The sequence below is a fragment of the Pristiophorus japonicus genome, chromosome 18 (genome assembly GCF_044704955.1).
Source record: "Pristiophorus japonicus isolate sPriJap1 chromosome 18, sPriJap1.hap1, whole genome shotgun sequence".
Classification (NCBI taxonomy): Eukaryota; Metazoa; Chordata; class Chondrichthyes; family Pristiophoridae; genus Pristiophorus; species Pristiophorus japonicus.
The window spans coordinates 72,084,732-72,107,549 of NC_091994.1; the positions used below are offsets into that span (position 1 = coordinate 72,084,732).

At 40.2% G+C, this 22,818-nt stretch overlaps 1 protein-coding gene across 23 annotated transcripts in view; it reads left to right on the forward strand.

Moving 5' to 3' along the window:
* The window catches only part of LOC139228773 (eukaryotic translation initiation factor 4 gamma 3-like), a 335,585-nt gene that overhangs the window by 216,254 nt on the left and 96,513 nt on the right, over nucleotides 1-22,818 (forward strand). For all 23 annotated transcript variants that reach the window (XM_070860122.1, XM_070860138.1, XM_070860130.1 and 20 more), the window contains 4 exons: nucleotides 3,058-3,298; nucleotides 7,168-7,301; nucleotides 13,746-13,871; nucleotides 22,055-22,231. In XM_070860122.1, the coding sequence (XP_070716223.1) occupies nucleotides 3,058-3,298; nucleotides 7,168-7,301; nucleotides 13,746-13,871; nucleotides 22,055-22,231 (678 nt within the window). The remainder of the gene's footprint in view (nucleotides 1-3,057; nucleotides 3,299-7,167; nucleotides 7,302-13,745; nucleotides 13,872-22,054; nucleotides 22,232-22,818) is intronic.

The window sequence follows — 22,818 nt, forward strand, 5'->3', positions numbered from 1 at the left end:
GGGATGGCGGGACTGACATATCAAGAAAGACTGGATCAACTGGGCTTGTATTCACTGGAGTTCAGAAGAATGAGAGGGGACCTCATAGAAACGTTTAAAATTCTGACGGGGTTAGACAGGTTAGATGCAGGAAGAATGCTCCCAATGTTGGGGAAGTCCAGAACCAGGGGACACAGTCTAAGGATAAGGGGTAAGCCATTTAGGACCGAGATGAGGAGAAACTTCTTCACCCAGAGAGTGGTGAACCTGTGGAATTCTCTACCACAGAAAGTTGTTGAGGCCAATTCACTAAATATATTCAAAAAGGAGTGAGATGAAGTCCTTACTACTAGTGGGATCAAGGGGTATGGCGAGAAACCAGGAATGGGGTACTGAAGTTGCATGTTTAGCCATGAACTCATTGAATGGCGGTGCAGGCTAGAAGGGCCGAATGGCCGCCTACTGCACCTATTTTCTATGTTTCTCTCGTCCCTCCTGCATCTGTCTTTAATGGGCCTACACTCCCCTCTCTTTCTCTCAATATAGTTATAAAAACCTTTGCTATTAGCTTTGAAGGAAAGATGTTTTAAAAATGTAATAGTATTCAAACCCTATTTGCTGTTCGGGAATTAAAAAAAAAAATGAGATGCTGTTTTCTAATTTTCCAGTTTTAAAAGTTCTTCCCTTGCAATAACTTGTAAACATAACATTCAAAATATTACAGTAAAGTGGTGATGCAGGAAGGGAAACTGCATTTGGATGGGGATCAATTTAATTTAACATTTGCTGCCAGTGCTCTTAAATAGACCAGAAAGAACAATTTGTTTATTAGCTTGTTTTTTTTTTACAGAAGTTACCCCAGCTTAATGAAAACTGCGCTTTGATTACAGAAATCAGTTATTTGTCTTTTTGAGCGATAAGGGTTATGGGGAAGTGGAGCTGAGTCCATGATCAGATCAGCCAAATGGTCTACCCCTGTTCCTATTTCTTATGTTCTTCTGTCTTTCAGTTTAGAGATTTATAGCAAAGAATAGTACTGTTACTGAATGAGTATATTGAGAGCCCTCATTCTGTTAAGCAAATTGGTGTGTAATCCTACCAACTGTAAGTGATAAATATGCGGTGACTTATTTTGTGCTGGTTGAATTTATTTTATCAACTACACGAAAATACAATCCATTCAGTAGAGCAGCTATTGCTTGGAGTGATGTGTTTCAAGTAGAGCACAGAGAATAAATGTCCCCAAATTTCAGCGCACATCCATTTTTGGTCCAGATATTAATTTTTCATTTTGTACAAGAGCCAATTACATTTAATTTTATGCCTCAGCTGCAGAATTTAAAAATGCATACTGCTGAACATTTTTTCAGTTTGTGAAGATTTAGGAGTCACATTTAGTGCTGAGAAGAATCTTTTAAGGTGATTGAGCTAAAGCTATGGTACATAATCAATTACAGTGAAGAGGAAGAAAGCTTAATATGTGTGCAAATAACTTGCAAACTGAAATACTCATCTGGCTGGTTGTAGAAAGCACAAATATACAGTCTGTAGCACCCTTGTTACTGGAAGGTAGCATAGCAAAAGCAACAGTATAATAGGTGGTTAATATGATCAGATGTTTGAGAAAATCCTAATTATTACTGTAATTATTCAATGCTTAAAAATGATGAATTGAACATTGTAGCAGGTGGTGACATTGAAACTGGCCAGATTTATGATTTCAGTGTTAATCACATTTATGTGTAAAAGGAATAAATGAACAGTACCTGGTTTGACATCTTTACATGCAGCAATTTATTTTTTTTAAAACACGTAACCCTATTAAGGCCCAGTGTGATGTCAATTAGTCATCATTTCAAACTATACATTTCAGGAAGATTTCCAGTTTGGTCCCAAGACTGCTGAGCTACCTGATCTCTGGTTAGGTTGTGGCAAGGTGCTCCAGTTGGCCCCACTACCCTGGTTTAAGAGGTGCAAACCCAGCTTGGGCTCTTAATCACTATCAAACGATCTCTGTTCCTGATCGCTATCAAGCGACCTCTGCTGAAAATGTGGGTGTGGCCCTTTAGTGAGAACCTGACTTTGCTGTGATGCTGTGGCTGAATATCCTGTGAATACTCACTGTAAAAGTTCATGCAGGAACTGTCGGCACTTGGTGGGGTACTAGACCATTCCTCACTAAGGAATCAAATGTGTTTGAGGGGACAGGAGAACATTGCGCATTATTTAAAATTCCCTCCCAACATTGTTTTGAGACCTAGAGTATTATTAACTGCTTTATAGAAAATTATATGTTAGCGGTGTTCATGCTGGGTGCATTCAGGCTGTAGTTAGTAACTAACCCACAATTACCTGCAAGTACAGATAGAACGTCTGGAATTCTAAAAATCGGAATTGTCCAAAAATTGCAAGAGTCGTTGTCCGGAATCCGGAAATATTTCCCAAAAACCGGACTTTTAAGCTGTGTATGCCTTTTTCCAAACATGAATCTAAAAAAAATACACATCAGCCTGGCCTCGAGGTTGCCGGATGCGGGCCGTCGGATATAATGGTCCGAAATCCGGAAACACACGAAAGTCAGCCCAAGGGTTTCCGGATTTGGGACGTCAGATTGTCTCCGAAATCCGGAAATACCCGAAACTCGGCCCAAGGGTTTCCAGATTCGGGACGTCTGATTGTCTCCGAAATCCAGAAATACTCAAATACTCCGAGGTTTCTGGATTTGGGACGTCGGATTTTCTTCTCCGGAATCCAGGAAAACCGGAATGGCTTCGGTCCCGAGGTGTCCGGTTTCAGGACATTGTACCTATATTAGCTATATGTAGGCAAACTTGCTGTCCATTTTAAAATGCTTCCAATGTTTATCTTCATACTAAAAAATAATATGCACGTTATGCAACTTTGTTTTAGTTTTTCGTGATTTTCGTGTGCTGAAAATAGGAAGACTGTTACCGTGTGTTTTTCTTTATCATTATGGAGTTTTGAAATACTGATTTATAGTTAATTAATATTTAACGGGTTCATCAAATGATTTTCATCAAAGCATTTGAGAGTAACACGTGTCAACTTAAACTTCAGCCTAAAGTCGAAGAAGAACTTGCAGTTGAAAATGCGCCTGAATCTGAACAGGATAGGACAGTTCCAGACGCAAATCTGGATAAAGACTTGGACATTAAAAAGCATTCAGACGTGGAAGAAAATGGGGATCAGGAGCTGGAACCTGAACAGAATGGTTCAGAGACCGTTTCTGAAAGTGAAAGCACCGAGACCAGTACCAAAGAGGGCCCCGATGACAGCCTGGTCTGCGGCTTCAAAGAAGGTAAATTCTGCTTTCAGTTGCTGTGGGACGTTGCATGTTGTCGCTGTTTATTGCCAGCAGAATTTGAAGAACTTGAATAGCTGGTGTTAATGGAATCTCGGGTTGAAACAATTTGCTGAGAGGTCGCATGTTGGGCATGTTTAAGATCTTGCGGAGATTTTATTTGAAGTCATTAATCCTGCCCAGCATGACTGAGCAGATCAGTTGCAACAGTTGATGCTTTTGTGAGGTATTGTACCCAACAAAGGGAACCATTAAGCAAAATTAACTAAATTCCTAACGGTGCAATTTGTAATGTGTATACTTCATGATCATGCAGCACATTTGCAAAATGTGCCATGGCCATTTCTGTCGAGTAGAAATCTTCTCTGCCTGCACTGTTTTTGACTTGAGCAATGATGTATTGAAATTTATACAGATACTGGTTTTCAAATTTAAAACAACATTCAGATTGTGGCATTATATTCTGCAAATTAACGTATCAAATGTTAAATTTACACCAGAGCTTTTTCTCATGTTAGTGTTCGAATATAAAACTGCATCATGGTAGAAAGGCTCAGTTTCTTAAGGAAAACACAAGAACCCCAAAGGTTTACGAACCTTATTCAAATGTTTATTAAAACAAGTTTCATTTGTGAACACACTGCTCTCTGTGCTAGTGGTCTCTTCCCATAAGGTCCGTTCCATTAATTGCACACTCAGCAATATTGTAACATTATGTGGAAATAAAATCCAACTATCTGACATTAACCATTACATGCATCAACTTTTGGCCAGACAGTGTTGAGTTAACATTATTAAATTCATAATTCCAAAACCTGGGTCGTAAAAGTCTCACCAACCAGATATAAGTTGGGAATGTCGACCTTTATAAATGTGACATTGTATTTGTCAGAAATATGGTGCATTCTTTATATCAAATCTTATTGTTGATAAGTCTTTTTCTACCCTTTCCCCAATCTATGTTCTGATGGCCTTTCGCATTAATCTGGCTCCTTCTCTTATTTAGTGCTGATGGTGAGCTTGTGCTGATGTCCATGCCACAATTACGGTGCAGTAATTGTTGGAAGAGGTAGTCAGACTATCAGTAGCCAGTAAGGGAGGGTGTTACTAGTACCTGTGGAGCTGTACTTTTATGAGTCAATATCTTGAGGAGTAAATTGGAAAGAGAAATTTTCAAGAATCAAATGAAAATTGAAGCAAGCTACTCCTGGTGGTTCAGTTCATGACTTTGGGTGCGAGGCTGTTGCAAATTTTCAGCTATATAGGGTACTGACACACCATCTTCCCCTCTCTCCTCTGCCCTTCATGTCATTGTATTTTTCTGTCCTTGTTCTCTTACACCCTCGGCCTCTGTTTTCTCTTTCCCTTTTTCATTCTCTCGCCCGTGTCTGCCCCTCTTTTTCTTTCACTCTTGTGCTGTTTGCTGTTGCTCGCCTCCCTCTGCCGCTCGTTGCCCTCTCATTCTTCCTGCTCCCTGTCTGTGTGTTTCTCTCTCGCTTCCCACTTTTTCATTTTTTTTCCTTCTCCCACAGCCACCCTACTCTAGCTTTATGCTCAAACTCAACAACAATTTGTATTTATACAGCGCCTTTAACATAGTAAAACATTCCAGGCGCTTCACAGCTAAATTATCAAACAATTTGACATCAAACCACGTAAGGAGATATATATGGGCAGATGACCAAAAGCTTGGTCAAAGAAGTAAGTTTAAAGGAGCATCTTAAAGGAAGAAAGAGAGGTAGAGCGGCGGAGAGGTTTAGGGAGGGAGTTCCGGAGCTTGGGGCCTTGGCAGCTGAAGGCACGACCACCAAGGGTGGAGTGATTAAAATCTGGGGTGCTCAAGAGGCCAGAATTGGAGGAGCGCAGAAATCTCGAAGATTGTAGGGTTGGAGGAGATTAAAGATAGGGAGGGGCGAGGCCATGAAGGGATTTGAAATCGAGGATGCGAAATTTAAAATCTAATTAGGAAATAGATCATGTTTATAAAAAAAAATGAAACCTGATGCTAAAGTTGCTTTTTTGTGTTTGTAATGCACAACTCCTTATATGACAATTCTGCAGTGAATGAATGAGATATCGAGGTCTTCTGCAGCAGGTGACAACACTTGAAGCGATGTGAAGAGAGCGTGAGAAGATGATGCAGTTTGCAAGACTGAGGATGTTGGGGCGGGATGGGGGAGACCTGGTTTGAAGTTTCCAAAGAGGAGGATCCTCAGCTTATGTTTAAGATGAAGAATGATGCAAGTTGCTGAGGGCTAGGGAATCTGAGTGACAGCAGAAGTTTGATGCGTTAGCCTCTGGTGTAGTTAATGTCCCAGAGTCAGGTGGCCTGAATTCGAGAAGTAGTTGCTGGGTGTAGTGCTGATGATGAGCAGTCACTGTTGTCCAAGTTTGGATTCAAGCCACTCAGTTTGCACAGAAGTGAAGCTTGGGAATTTTTAAGCTAGCCCAATCTGAGTATTTATGTTAAACTAAGCGCTAAGTATATGAACCATGCAACAGTGGCTGAAACATTCTTACCTAGCCTTCAGGAAAAGGTAGCCAGTCACCAAGACTTCCTCCAGAGGAAGATAGTACCAAGTATCGAGAATACAATTTTGGCACATTCAAAATTCATACCAGAATGTTGGACCATCAAGGGCAACAATCTTTGTTGGTAACAACCAGCCACAAATAGATCAGTTTTACAGTGATTGTGGCATGTGCCATCGCTAATCTTGGTTAAATATCAAGATTATTTTTTAAACAGAAGCCTCAATGGGAAGAATTTCCCTGTAGTATCATTGTGAAGTGCAACTTGAGTGGTGGGATAATTGGGGACCTGATGCTGCAGTGGGTCAGGGAAGGGACAAGTCCTCATATATCTATAGTGTACATAAGTGAAAAAGTACAGTAAGTAGCTTGCTGGTGTGGATGTAACTGGTTTGCTATTTAACTGACCACATATTTCATTGCAGATTTGGTATGTATTAATGGATTTTACAGTGCAGTATGGAGGAGAACCAATTTTTTTTTTTTTTAAGAACAGTATGTTGTAATTTTTTTAAGTTTTACAGCTCACGATAATTACGGATTGGGAAGTCCATTCGGCCCATCTTAATTCATCCTTCCAGAACACAACCTACACTCTCCCCATTGCAGCAGTGATTCCAGGGTTTTCATCTCCACTGCTGTTGTCCATGCATTGATTACTTTTTGTGTGAAGAAGAATTTCATGATACCAGTCCTGACATTTTCCCTTTACTAGTTTGAACATGTGTCCCTTTATGCTACTCTCGCAATTAATATTCTGGATTTATCTTTTCCATACTCTTAACTATCTTATATACCTGTGTCTCAGACACCATCTTTCCAGGCTGAAAACCCTAGTTTGTGGGATGCACGGAATATTTGGTCCGAAGATATTGTACATATTAAATATTTTAATCTCCGTCCACAAATCCTAGTATTTTTAGTAATATTTTCACCACAGAGAGTATAATGCCATGATACCACTGCAGTCATCTGATTATTTACATGCTGCCCGCATTATCCTGTTCTGTGGCTCTTAATGTTCTGAAATGCTGCTGTTTGCATATTGTTTGATTCTCTGTGGTGATAAAACATGTTTCAATATAGATTCAAGGGCCTGTGTGCAACAATCAATACGACATGTACTTGCGAAAGGGAAAATTAATACTTTTGAAAGAAAGCTGATAATACCATGATCTGCTGATCTCTCTTCCCTGATTCTCCATCCGTGTATTCATGGCTTATTAACGCAATTGATGTTACACAACAGGAAAAGCTTTCTGTCGAAATGCACTCTTAATTGAAAACTCATGTTTGTCTGTTGTTTTTTGAATGTGTATTTTGTGTCATTGCAGAGCAGTGGAAATTGCTCAATCCAGAAGGCAAGAAGCGATATGACCGGGAATTTCTCCTTGGGTTCCAGTTCATAGCAGCCAGTACCCAGAAGCCAGATGGATTGCCAGCAATCAGCGATGTTGTTCTGGACAAGGTGGGTTTACTTTTTCTCAAGTGTTGATACAAACCTGGTAATTGGTGCAAACGAGTGCCAATATGAACCCCAGCAAAGAATTTACAGTATTCAGGGTCTTTTTATCCTCCGAAGCACAATGAGTAAATCTTGATTTTTTTTTCCAGAATGAATGAGCTTTATATATTTTCAAATTACTTTAGTTTAAAAAAAATAACAAGTCACTTACTTTTCCCACTCGATTTCTGTTGAGATCTGAACTGGGATGAAGTCCCCACAGTAAGGGGTGCAGAACCGCTAGGGAGTCTAGAAAACTGGCTTGAATGTAGGGTGTACCTGGAAGCCACAGTGCATGCCCACCATAATCCAGCTCAATTTGGTGGAAAAAGTAATGTAAATAGCACTCTCTATAAAGTAAATAAATTTTACCCAGAGACCTCCCTCCTTGCACCAGCTGGCAATTTCAAAGAATATCCATAAAGGGCTTTGAATTAATCGGTAGCAGAGTTTTTGGACAAAACTTTCATCTAGATTAAGGATGCCCTGAAGCTGTTCTGCACATTTCAACAGCTGATGTTTAAAATACCAGACATTTTTTATAAGTAGTGATGGTGCTGTGCTCTGTCTTGGGCATTTATCTTGTGGACAAACAGATCAATAATAAGCACCATCTGTCTGGGGAATTCACACAAGCTGGCGTCAGATTTTAGTAGTCGCAAACCTAAAAATAACATGGCACAAGATAGATAATTTTCTTGGTCTGCGAGTGTAACTAACCTTCGAAGCTTTCATTGATCTGTTCAGATCGGAAGATTGCATCAAAGCTCTGTTCTGGTTTGGTCTTCACTTTGGTGTGGTCCTGAGTTCTTTTCTGTAGCCTTAGATTTGTACTTTTTGGCCCTCCCTGCAGTTGGTCACTGAATATTTGGTACTCTGCACATTTGAATCTTTGAGGCTTGTAAAGAACCTTTGAAGTTAGTGTAACCATGATCCACTTTTCATTTGGAAGGAACCATAGTTGTGCTTAAAATTTTCTGAATTTCAAAATTTAATTTACCACTTAAGTTCATTTGCAGTCTGATTCATGAATTTTGTAAAGTTAATTTGAGGGTTTGGTGTTAGAAGAGGAAAGCAAATATAAATCTCATGGTGCTTGACAATCTAAGTTTGTACAACTGATTGGTAGCAAGAGAGCTAAATTTATAAGTTTTCTCCTAATTTTCTTCCACTTCCTTGCTTGGGTACAGTCTACAAGTCATGCTCTATGTATGAGACTAGCTGGTGAGTGTCAGTAGACTATGATTACACAAGTTATCACAACTAAACCCAAAACTGTCCCCACTTGATGTTCACACATGAGCACTTCAAGCAGGGGTCGTTGGATAGTGATCAGATGAGAAGCCTTGCCGTTTTTTCCTTCCTTTCTTCCTTCCTTCCTCCCTCACTCCTTGCATACAGATTGTTGGAAGTGTTTGTAAAGCCCTTACCATCAACTGGCTGAGATCAGCTAATGGCACAGACTAGAAATCGAGCTTTGGATCTTCCTGGTCTGTATGATTCAGGTCCTCTCTGGCTCAATCAGCCGAGACTTTGGAGTAACCCTATTGACCAGGTCCCAGCAAAGTATTCTCATAGTCTGACCTGGTACTGGTACGTATTCAAAGATTGCCACTGATCTTGCTCTCCTCCACTTCTGTTTCTCTAAAATGATCCCTTCCATTCTTGCTTCTCTCACTGCTCCTTTTGGCCCAAAATGTCTGAAAGGTCTCTTCCACCAGCTCCCTGCAAATGCCTTTTTGTACTGACATCCGCGTATCTCTCTTCTCCATAGAGAATATTGAGAATGGGGAGGGTTTTAAACTGAGCATACAGAACTTACATAGAGTCTACATCACAGAAACAAGGCATTCGGCCCAGTTGGTCTATTCTGGTGTTTACGCTCCACACAAGCCTCTCCCCACCCCTCCTCATCTCACCCTACCAAAATATCCTTTTATTCCTTTCTCCCTCATGTACTTATCTAGCTTCCCCTTAAATGCATCCATGCTATTCGCCTCAACTACTCCTTGTGGTAGCGCGTTCAACATTCTTACCATTCTTTGGGTAAAGAAGTTTCTCCTGAATTCCCTATTGTATTTATTGGTGATTATCGTATATTTATAACCCCTAGTTTTGGACTTTCCACAAGTGGAAACATTTTCTCCACGTCTTATCATATCAAACCTTTTCTTGAAGACTTCTTTCGGGTCACCCCTTTTCTAGGGAAAATGCCCTAGCCTGTTCAACCTTTCCAGATGAGTATAACCTCTCGGTTCTGGTATCATCCTTGTAAAACCTTTTTGCATCTTCGCCAGTGGCTCTATATCCTTTTTATAACTGGAGTGACTCCTGCCAACGAACCGGAAGTGCTGTTGGGTCCCAAATTTTAAAAATAACGTTCATAATAAACGGAGGTCTGCGTAAATGCCAACTCTTGCGGTTTATTCCCTTGTAATAAAATTTTAAAAGTGCATCATTTTCCTATTAGCAATTTGATTTATAAACAAGCAACTAGCAGGATAATGTTCACAGCCTTTTCTGCCTGACCTGCCTTTTTGAATTTGAGACAGTTCCACATTGTAAAATGGAAAGCTCGAAAGCTCCAGGCTCAACTTTATCAAGTTTTGTAATGTTTCTCGATTTTTCCTATCACCTAAGCAGGGTGCATACTCAACTTCGCTGTTAAACCTGCGAAGTCTTCCCGTCCAAATATTTACATCAAACTGTAGTCATTTTATGAACAGTTATTGTCCTTTTCTAAATCTTTAGGGACTGTGGCCACATTTGAGAAGCAGGGCTGCAAATTATTCTAGTGACTGGCAAAACTAACACAATTTCCATTCTATCAAAATGACTGCTGACTATGAAGTCCAGCAAGAACAACCAAGAGACCATTGGAACTGCGCATGCGCAATGACTTTGTCGTTGGCAGCAGTTAAGGCCTATTATAATATGGAGACCAGAACATTCCAAATGTGGTCTAACCAAGAATTCTATACAGGTTTAACATAACTCCTCTGCTTTTCAATTCTAACCCTCTAGAAATGAACCCCAATGCTTGGTTTGCTTTTTTATGGCCTTATTAACCTGTGTCGCTGCTTTTAGTGGTTTGTGTATCTGCACACCCAGAAATCTCTCTTCCTCTACCCCATTTAGGCTCTTATTATCCAAGCAGTATGTAGCCTCCTTATTCTTCCTAGCAAAATGTACCACACCACACTTATCTGTATTGAAATTCATTGGGCATGTAATTGGCTATTCTGCAAGTTTATTAATGTCATCTTGTATTTTATCGCTGCCTTCCTCAGTATTAACTATACCCCCCCACCCCCCACCCCCCAATTTAGTGTCATCTGCAAATTTTGAAATTGTGCTTCTGATTCTTGAGTCCAAATCATTCATGTAAATTGTGAACAACTGGTCCCGCTACCAATCCCTGTGGATTACCACTTCCTACCTTTTGCCAGTCTGAGTAGCTACCCATAACCCCTACACTCTGCTTTCTGTTTTGTTGCCAGCTTGCTATCCATTCTGTTACTTATCCCCTAACCAACGTTACCTATAAGCTGCATGGCTTTTGTCATGTTAAAGTATGTGCGTGCACAACTGAATGGGCCGTGCAGCTCTTAAAGGGGCCGTGCACCCAAAAATAATTGGGGGGGTGAGGGCACTGCCCCTGACTCCACATGTCCACATGCTCTGATCTTAGTCGCGCGTGTACTATGTGGTACCTTATCGAAGACCTTTTGAAAATCCAAATATGTTACTGCATTACCCTGGTCAACTCTCTTTCTGTTCCTCTTCAAAGAATTCAATAAGTTGGTCAAGCATGACCTTCCTTTTGAAATCTGTGCTGACTAGTCTTTATTATATTTTTGGTTTCTAGATATTTTTCTATTACATCTTTGAGTAAAGATTCTATTATCTTTCCTATCACCGCATTAAGCTAACTGGACTTGTTCCATCTCCCTTTTTAAATATAGGAAAAGCATCAGCGGTGAATATTATATTTAAAAAGACTAACTGAGAATCACTGCAACTCTGGGGATGACCTGTAATCATGCAGCAAAGACAGAGGAGATGGAAGTGAAGTATCTTGGCTCAAATTGATTTATTCACTTGTGACTGCTGTTGGCTGCATTGGGAATGGCCCACAGCCATGCAGCTAAGGCTGAGCGCAGAGTCAGAGATATATCTGGATAAGAAAGCCATTCGGCACATTTAAAATAATCCATTTCGAAAAAACCTACAGTCTCCCAGCATGTTACTGGAGTTTTAGCCTCCACTACCCTATCTAGGAATGTTAGTGATTTATGTGATGGACTTGCTCATTCTTTGAACATAATTCAGCCTATATGCAAATTACTAGTATGTCATTAAACAGGGAGGAATATATAGCTACATTTAATGTAATATAGAATAAATTGATAGAGTATAGTTATAATTAAACTGCACAAATTATGTATTGAAAGTTAAGAAAATGAAAAAAAATAGTTAATCACTTAGTAACGGAGCTTATTCCAAACTACACCCTTATTTATTTTTCACCAGATCTGAATGAAATTGGTACACTCTCAATTCAGTTAGAGGGAGCCTATAAATTGTGCTCAGTCCTTCTGGTTTAAAAAAAATGAGGAACTTATTATCATGATGGGATGGGGTAGATGGCCCTGAATATTTCTGTAGGCTGCATGTTAGATTTCCTGTTGATCTTGATCAATTAGTGACCACATCATTCGTTCAACTCTGAAGTTGTGTTTCTTTGTCTACGAATGCCACACCCCTGCCCAGGCAGGTTATGTGCTCGACAGTTTGAGAACCACAGAAATAGAGTATACTCTATAGAGGAGGTGTGATACTAGGTTCAAATAACCAAATGGACATAATCTTGTAGCATATCAATTTATGTCTAGTTAGGTACACAAGTCGTTTGAACACCATGTCATACCTTCTACTACTACTTAGGCAGTTCTCTGGAGTCGAGGATGACTTGCTTCCACATTAAAATGAGTTCTCGGATGACTGATGAGACCAATGCGGGACCTACAGTCTCTGTCACAGGTGGGGCAGACGGTGGTTGGAAGGACGGGTGGGTGGGGCACTTGGGTTGTCGTGCGTTCCTTCCGCTGTTTGTGCTTGGCTTCCGCGTGCTCTCGGCGAAGAGACTCGAAGTGTTCAGGGCCTTCTTGGATGCTTCTCCTCCACTTTGAGCGGTTTTGGGCCAGGGATTCCCAAGAGTCTGTGGGGATGTTACATTTTTTCATGGATGCTTTGAAGGTGTCCTTGAAGTGTTTTCTCTGCCCACCTGGGGCTCGCCTGCTGTGACGTAACTCCTAGTGGAGTGCTTGCTTCGGGAGTCTAGTATCGGGCATGCGGACAATGTGACCCACCCATCAAAGCTGATCGAGCGTGGTCAGTGCCTAGATGCTTGGGATGGCCTGAGAGAGAACACTGACGTTGGTGCGCTTATCCTGCCAATGAATTTGCAGGATTTTGTGGAGACAACACTAGCAGCAATATGGCAATTAATTGCTGTAATGGTTTAATCTTATGTTAAGGATTCAATTTCAAAAATTAATTAAGAAAAAAACTTAAGAATGAACACACAGAAAATGACAAATGGGAAGGGGAAAGGTGAAGCTAAGAGAAACAAAGGTTTGGATTTGTTTTTAGGGGTGGTGCTCCTGAATGCTGTAGTCAGTTTTCCAGTTTCGAGCCACTGTAGGTTATGCACTTTTATCATGGACAAATATGTGTACACTGTTATCGAGTTCTGCTCTTGATCCCATTGAAGAAATTTAATTCACTGGTTAATCTTTTTACACAACCTATATTTGAACTGAAATCTGGCTTCGTGCAGCACCTTGACTTTAGTCTGAAAGATACTGAATAAAATCAAAAACTAAGTTGTACAAAATGGGACCAAATTTGGAATTTGTCGTGCCGCTGTTTATTCTAATGAAGCAAGAGATGCAGAACACAGTGCATTAAGGTAAAAATTTGTTTTTATTAGTCCCATGGTAATGAGCAGAAATGTGAAATAAAAGGCTCGAGAAGAGTCTCTACTTTTCATCAGTAAGTCTTCAATTTAGAGTAGAGCTGCCTTTAAATTTGCCTATGTACTCTTGTAGCTTTTATAAAGCAACTGTAAATAACACATTTAAACTAGGCTTCATATCTATTTACACTCAAATTATGAAGTTTTGGTTCTAGCTTAATGTGCCCTGTGCGTTTCCATGAACATTACATAATATTGGATCAGTGTTTTTCTATAAAAAAAATTCTGATTACCACTGACCTATTCTACCTTTAAAGGTAGTATACCCCCTCAAGTTGTCGAGACATCAGCTGGTTTATCTTGTATCTGACGCCCATCACGTATAATGCCTTAACCTGGTGCAATAACAAGGTTTTTTTTATTTTCAGATTAACCAAACCAAACAAATAACAAGACCTTTGGACACCTCACGAATGCTGTCCCGGGCCGGCCCAGACTTCACGCCATCTTATGCAGATTTTGGAAGGCAGTCGCAAAGTGGACGAACGGGAGCAGTAAGTCCTGTTTGTCTTAAAGCAGATTCTCTTTCTTAAACACTGTTGCTGGGATTACGTTGTCTTCATTGAGTATTGCTATGATTTTGTTTGAGATATACATTTACACATATTCATAAGGTTTATACAGATGCAAAATGTAAAGGAACTGCCACTAATTAAGCATATCTGTAGTGCAACAAACCGTGGAGAATTCAATTATTTTCGCCCCACACCAATGCACTGATCTAATGAGATTGAGGAAAACAAAATGGGAACAAATATTTAATTGAATGCAGCAGCAACTTCATATATAGGCTGAATCTTTTTTATTCTAAGTTGTGTCCCACAGAAAATACTGTTTCCTGACTGAGCACACAAGTAACCTACTCCCAGTCATCTGCCAGTGGAGAGCAGTCTGTTGTAAACTCCCTCTGATTTTGACCCCCTTGCCTGGAACTACCTTGCATCTGCTCTGCATGTCGGACAAACAGTCTGACAATTTAGAGACCGTGAAGGGGTTGAGAGAACTGGTATTGAGGGACCTTTAGGGAAGAGTCACCACAATAAGCTAGAATTTTATATTAAGTTTGAAAGTGATTTAGTTCAATCCGAAGCTAGGGTCTTAAATCTAAACAAAGCAAACTACGTAGGTATGAGGGGCGAGTTGGCTAAGGTAGATTGGGAAACTACATTAAACGGTATGGCAGTAGACAAGCAATGGATAGCATTTAAAGAATTAATACATAATTTACAACAAACTTTAAAGCACAAAAACCTCACAGGAAAAGTGGTCCAATCGTAGCTAACGAGAGAAGTTAAAGATAGTATTCGATCAAAAGAAGAAGCTTATAATGTTGCCAGAAAGAGCAGTAAGCCTGAGGATTGGGAGGATTTTAGAATTCAGCAAAGGAGGATCAAGAAATTGATAAAGGGAAAATAGACTATGAGAGTAAACTAGCGAAAGACATAAAAACGGACTGTAAAAGCTTATATAGGTATGTAAAAAGGAAAAGATTAGCGAAAGTAAATGTTGGGTCTCTTACAGGCTGAAACAGGAGAAATTTTCGAAAGCAAATGGTATGTTGGCCTTTATTACAAGAGGATTTGAGTATAAGCGTAAAGACGTCTTACTGCAATTATATTGGGCCCTGGTGAGACTGCACCTGGAGCATTGTGTACAGTTTTGGTCTCCTTACCCAAGGAAGGATATACTTGCCATAGAGGGAGTGAATCAAAGGTTCCTGGGGTGGGGGAGGGGGAGGGGATTGTCCTCTGAGGAGAGATTGAGTACAATACGCCTATATTCTGTAGAGTTTAGAAGAATGAGAGGTGATCGCATTGAAAAATACAAAATTCTTATAGGGCTTGATAGGGTAAATGCAGGGAGAATATTTCTTCTGGCTGGAGAGTCTAGAACCAGGGATCAACAGTCTCAGAATAAGGGGTCGGCCATTTAGGACTGTGATGAGAAACTTCTTCACTCGGAGGATGGTGAATCTTTGGAATTCTCTATCCCAGGGGGCTGTGGAGGCTCAGTGTTGAGTATAGACAAGACGGAGATCAATAGATTTTTGGATATTAAGGGAATCGAGGGATATGGGGGTAGTGCAAGAAAGTGGAGTTGAGGTAGAGGATCAGCCACGATCTTATTGAATGGTGGTGCAGGCTCGAGGGGCCGAATGGCCTACTACTACTACTCATATTTCTTATGTAACACTACCATTCCACACATTATGCAAGTGCCTTCCCTTGACTGCTACACTGCCATTCCATTCCTTTTTTGTCCCATCATCTCAGATGGAGAACCCTTCACTTGAAGCCATTTTAAAAGTTGAAGTAAGCATTGACGACATTGAGGAAGTTCCAGTAGACTTTACTTCTGTTGTGGGTTTCCAAAAAAACTTCAATTTTTATTTTCCTGGATCTGCAATAATAAAACTCACAAGATTTGGTAATGTACTGGGTGATGCGTCAACTCTGAGGGGCCACAGTTCTCCATGGAACATTATCTGCAAACTTGATTAAGCTGGTCTTTTCTAATAGTGACAGTAGTTAAACCACCTTGACCAATTGTCTTTAAACTGGTGTCACAGCTAGCAGGCTTTGACCCTGGTATTAAAATAGGTCTAAAGGGCCAAATGTGCTTCGAGTTCATAGAAACATAGAAAATAGGTGCAGGAGTAGGCCATTCGGCCCTTCTAGCCTGCACCGCCATTCAATGAGTTCATGGCTGAACATTCAACTTCAGTACCCCATTCCTGCTTTCTCGCCATACCCCTTGATCCCCCTAGTAGTAAGGACCTCATCTAACTCCTTTTTGAATATATTTAGTGAATTGGCCTCAACAACTTTCTGTGGTAGAGAATTCCACAGGTTCACCACTCTGGGTGAAGAAGTTCCTCCGCATCTCGGTCCTAAATGGCTTACCCCTTATCCTTAGACTGTGACCTCTGGTTCTGGACTTCCCCAACATTGGGAACATTCTTCCTGCATCTAACCTGTCGAACCCCGTCAGAATTTTAAATGTTTCTATGAGGTCCCCTCTCATTCTTCTGAACTCCAGTGAATACAAGCCCAGTTGATCCAGTCTTTCTTGATAGGTCAGTCCCGCCATCCCGGGAATCAGTCTGGTGAACCTTCGCTGCACTCCCTCAATAGCAAGAATGTCCTTCCTCAGGTTAGGAGACCAAAACTGTACACAATACTCCAGGTGTGGCCTCACCAATGCCCTGTACAACTGTAGCAACACCTCCCTGCCCCTGTACTCAAATCCCCTTGCTATGAAGGCCAACATGCCATTTGCTTTCTTAACCGCCTGCTGCACCTGCATGCCAACCTTCAATGACTGATGTACCATGACACCCAGGTCTCTTTGCACCTCCCCTTTTCCTAATCTGTCACCATTCAGATAATAGTCTGTCTCTCTGTTTTTACCACCAAAGTGGATAACCTCACATTTATCCACATTATACTTCATCTGCCATGCATTTGCCCACTCACCTAACCTATCCAAGTCGCTCTGCAACCTCACAGCATCCTCCTCGCAGCTCACACTGCCACCCAACTTAGTGTCATCCGCAAATTTGGAGATACTACATTTAATCCCCTCATCTAAATCATTAATGTACAGTGTAAACAGCTGGGGCCCCAGCACAGAACCTTGCGGTACCCCACTAGTCACTGCCTGCCATTCTGAAAAGTACCCATTTACTCTTACTCTTTGCTTCCTGTCTGACAACCAGTTCTCAATCCATGTCAGTACACTACCCCCAATCCCATGTGCTCTAACTTTGCACATCAATCTCTTGTGTGGGACCTTGTCGAACGCCTTCTGAAAGTCCAAATATACCACATCAACTGGTTCTCCCTTATCCACTCTACTGGAAACATCCTCAAAAAATTCCAGAAGATTTGTCAAGCATGATTTCCCTTTCACAAATCCATTCAGATTCCAATCTTTGCCAGCATTTTTGTATTGCTAATGCTTGTGTTGCTGATAGACTGAGGGGCTTACATGTAGATTCTAGCAAAATCTAAGGGACATTTAAACAGGATTGGACTTCAAGCAGTACAGTAAACTCTGGCAGACTGTATAGCTCTAGATTGCAACTAGTTGATATATTTCTCCATAGACAGTTTAAGCCCTTGACACAAATAAGAGCTTCATGCTGATTGGCCACACCTTTCCAAGTTGCACAGAGACTAAACAGTGTGTATGTAAACATAAAACTACGACATTACTCAAGGAGCCATGGTCGTTAAATGTCCCATTTTTGTGGGGACACATTGTCTCGTTGTATTCCTCTAATTCCTAGCATATTACAAGAAGTGGAAATGAAGATTAGAACGGTGATGCTAGTAACCACTTACTCAAATCTTGGTTCTTTGCCATTCTGGCACTAAACAATACAAAGCTAATTTCACTCTCCAGAAAGGGTCAGTGTCTCCATCTGGAGCCAGCAGAGATTTCTTTTAATAGCCTGACTATGGAGAGAGACGGCCCCAAAGCCAAAGGCTCATTATGTGTGTTATGAAAATGTTAATGAATCACAAGCCTTCTACTAATAAGACATACAAATCATAAATGCAAGGAATTTATTTGGTAGGCATTCAGAATTTGGATCCAGCAAACAGAGTTCCATCAGGATTCCTTCGCGGTCTCGCTCTATCTCAAAAGGTTCTCTTGTGAACATCCCTTTATATGAGATAAGCCTAGATATTTAACCGAACTCATTTTACATGAACCTTTCCTTGGGATTTAATTCAGATCCTTTGTAAACTCACGTACCTTCTTTTTGAAACTTCGCATTCTTGTCAGCTAAAATTCTTGCAATCTTTTTGCTGGCATTGGTTATGAGTAGGGATCAGTCATCACCAAGCACAAGTAGGCAGTCAACTGTATTTAATCTGGTATGATGAGCTGCCAGTCCTCTAAATTCTTCCAAATATGCATTCCGGTGTATTTTAAAACTGGACTATTCCTTCATCTCATTCATTATAATTAGAAGTGAACAGCGATGAGACAAGATTTGTGCCATACTATATGAACTGGACCAAAGTATATTTGGAAGGCAAGACAACACTCCTTGTTGTATGCAGAGGATATTGTTTTATCTTCCATGGGTCTGCCATTTCTAAATGTGCGCTGCTAAAATTCACTGATACCACTTCACAGACAATAAAAACTGCCTTCTGGTATGGTAAAATTCCACAAGATCTACAACTACGTCCTGGGTTATCCATGAAAGGAACTAGCCCTCCAAGGCTGCAAGCAGTGGTTGTGCATCATCTACAATATCAGCAGAGTTTTTCTTTCTTTGAATTGGTAAACATTAATATTAATGCAATCTATTTCAATCTTGATGTCTTAATAATCAAAGCTTTTACATTAGGACCCAGGGTCTGAATCTCCCTGGCCCACCTATTAACTACAATGGTTTTCCCAACACTGCTCATTCCAGCCTAATTCCCGGGCCCCTTGCTCTTCAAGTAAAAGGCTGAATTGTAGTCACACCGAATGTCCTTGCTTTCCATCCATTTTTGATCGTTTTTATCTGTCTCTGATCTTCACACTCATACTGGCTGCGTCGGGAACATTAATGTCGCTTACCCAATAGTCAGCTCGCCACCCCGGAGAATTTCTTATCAACTTTGCAACCGCACTCCCCCAGTGCAAGCAGTCACCAACATTCTCCGTCTCTCCTGCCTCAAGGTTGGGTGCAGCCATGAACCTGGCTTATACTGAGCACGATTCTTTCCTCAATCCCACCAGCAGTGTTGGTCAAACAATTGCATTTAACAGATGGCCCAGGGAGTTTAAGACCCTGAGTATTGATGTAAAATTAATTAAAGTATTGAAACATCAAGATTTAAATAAATTGCATCAATACTACTTAAACAATCCAAAGTAAAACCCTGCTGATATTACAGATGGTGCATAGCCACCCAATGGTCAAGGTGTGGAACTGCCTCCAATTCTCAATACAGTATAAAATAGCAGAAGGGGGTGACTACAATTCTTAACATTAGCTAAAACTTCAACACTGAAACCCTCTCACAGTGCAACCTACAGGTATTGTGGATCAATCTAATGTAAACATCCTATGACAGTTTGTATTGTGATTTTGAATGCATTTTGAAATGGAATGTTTTTACCATTTTTGATATATAATAAATATGCAATTATCGAGTCTTGTGACTTGACTCTGCTAGTTTTTCTTTCCCTTGCCCTTTAAGAATATAATTTACCTCCTGCAAGTGTGGTTAGAATGCATTGGCCATTGTAATTTCTGGAACTTGTTTGAGGTTATTCAGAAAATAACATGGGTTCTAAATTTTGATAATTTAAATGTTTCATTGTGATGAGCAAAAAGTATAAGGGCTAATTCCACACTGCCAGCTGAGACATCTGTTGTAGGCCCACATTCCCTACAAGCAGCAGATCACTGACTTACCCCATAAAAAAAATACCAGTTATCCCCTCCCCAGACCAGTGTTTTTAAATTACAGCTGCTTATTAGATTTTTGCATGAGCTAGCTGAAGTTGTAAGTCGTTTCCTCTTCACCATTTTACTTTTTAATTGATGGAAAATAAATTGTGTGCTTAAGTATCACAATTTCACGCTGCTATGACCTAATTTTTGCATTATTGCTACATTAAATCCTATCTAGTCAGATATCCAAGACCTAAATGTGACGTGTTCCATACCCTTATTTGGGTTTTAAAAGATAATGCATTACAATGCATGAATCTAAGGAGTCCTCTAAGTTTCAAGAGTAGTGTTTACTGACTTGACTGTTAATCTACATCTTAAGTATTTACTTGCAATTTGACAGCAGTGAGACAGGTTAACTAGGGGATTCATTCTGTATCTTATACTCATCTGTTATATTGTCATCATTTATAAAATCAAGTATTGCAACTGATTCTCACTGCATTGGGGAAAAAACTCTACAGAGGCTGCACTCTCATTTCTAACTCTAACCAATATTGCTATTTGGGTCAGCGTAGAGGATATGTGCTGCTCAGTCCTGGAAGGGCTGATTATGTTAAACCACAATCAGCACAATGAGATCTAAATGGTAGAAGCTGATGAAATCTTATGGTTAATGAGTTTTGTCATCCCCTACTGTCTCTTCACCTGGTGACCATGATGTGTACCGTAACAAATGACAAATGCCTGGTCTGAATAGATTTTAAAATCCACCTGTGTTCAGAAAGCAAACCTCACAAAGGAAAACCTATTCTAACAGATTAGCTGATAGAGTTAGATCCCATTCTTTTTGAGTTATTTCCAGAACAAGTTGTACACTTGGAAGGTCAAAATGGAAGTCCAATGATTGAGTTGGTAAATTACCACATGGTGTGCTACAGCCATACAGTTCAGAGAAGTCATAGGCTTGATGCCTCGTCTATGCTAATATCAAGATTGTTATGAATGCATTATAATTGGCCTTCACATGCTTGGGTAAGAATGGGGGAAAGCCAGCCAAAAGTATTCCCCTTCCTGATTGCTATCCAGTGATACCTGGAGGCAGATACGCCAAATAACAGGAGTAGGTGAGTGTGTGCATGAGACCCCACCCCAGTCAAATATCTTGCTTACACTTGATCTGAACCTGTATATCAAGAATGGTCAGTAGATTGAGGTGCCAGCATGCTGCTGTCACCTATCATGAGTCACTGTCCTCAGGCAATGTAAATAAATATTGTGCTGTTTTCAAGGGTAGTAGTGTAGCTTGGACATAGGTAATGTAATTTTAAATCGGAAGATGTTTAGAAATCTGGAATGTTTCCTGTTCAATGAATCTGAGCCGGAGAGATTAAAGATGGAAACATCTCCTGCAGACGTGTTTGCTCGGGACAGTCTCGCTGTCCACAAACTCCCACATACTGCAGTCCATATACACCGCCTGCTCTGCCATATCTTAATCTAGACTTACTTCATTTATTTAATTAAAGTCTTTATTCAATGATTATTTCTAGATATATTAATTCGTTTAACTAGTTAAGCTATAAGTGTAATACAGTACTTTATAGTTTCCTGCACCTAGTTTAAACCACAGTCCTAGTTAGTGAGAAAAGAGAGGGGAAATACTCACCAACAAATCACCTACCTGCTGTCCTTTGGATTTTTTTTGGTAATCGTCGAAGGTTCCGCAGCCACTGATACCTCCTTCAATTAGGTCCATCCCCCTCTTATGTACTGCTTCGTTGGCATCCAACACTTCCTTTCACGGTTTTCACTTCGAGTGAGTTGCAGATATGGAGTTGAGTTACAGATCAGCCATGATCTAATTGAATGGCGGAGTCGGTTCTAGGGGCTGAATGCACTACTCTTGTTCCTAATGCTCCTGTGTGATTAAAAGTGATTAATGTGAACTCTTTTATCAAACTTTTACTCATGATACGGTTTAACAAAATCTTTAACCCAATGCAAAATGATCGATATGAATGAAATCACAATTACAAAAGATGGAGTTTACATCAACTAATTAGATCATGTGTACAAAATCAAATTCCATTTTTATTGCGTGGTTTCTCGGATTTTTACAGATGTTCTAGATATTGAATTCTGCAATTCTGTTTTTTTTCCTAAACTGTTTCCCAGTTATAGTGCAGTATCAACACTGATGTCTATTATTGTACAAAAGGCCTTTCAAATGCTACTGTATATTAACAACTAATATTACTTACATAGGTGCTGAATGTTGGACCAAGAAGGTCACAGCATGGACAAAGGAGGGAGCCCAGGAAGATTATTGCATTATCATTAAGTGTAAATGATGATATCCAGCTGAAGAAGTCCGAGAATGCATGGAAACCCACATTAAAACGAGAAGAAGTCTCTGATGATTCTGACCTGACAAAAACACAGGTTAGACCAACAAAAAATCTGCTCAAATGTGTTTTGCACATTTTAAGCCTAAATTGGTAAACTGTGTCTAATTGAGTGGAATTTCCAGAAATTGTTGCATCTATTTAATTAATTTGACTTGAATTTTCTGAAGCATATAGGCCTTTTTAAAAAGATGTGTTTTTTTAATCATTTGTTTCCTTTCATCTGTTTTCCTGGAATTAGAGGATTGTCTTAGGAGAGATTGAGTAGAACGAGCCTATATTCTCTGGAGTTTAGAAGAATGAGGTGTGATTTCATTGAAACATGCTGAGAAGCTGTTCCCCTGGCTGGAGAGTCGAGAACAGTCACAGTCTCAAAATAAGGGGTCGTCCATCTAGGACTGAGATGAGAAATTTCTTCACTCAGGTGGGTGGGGGGAGTAGTGAATCTCTGGAATTCTCTACCCGAGGGCTGTGGATGCTCAGTCATTGAGTATATTTAAGGCTGAGATTGATAGATTATTGGACACTAAGGGAATCGAGGGATAGGGCGGGAAAGTGGAGTTGAGGTAGAAGAACGGCCATGATCTTATTGAATGGGGGAGAAGGCTCAAGTGACTATGGCCT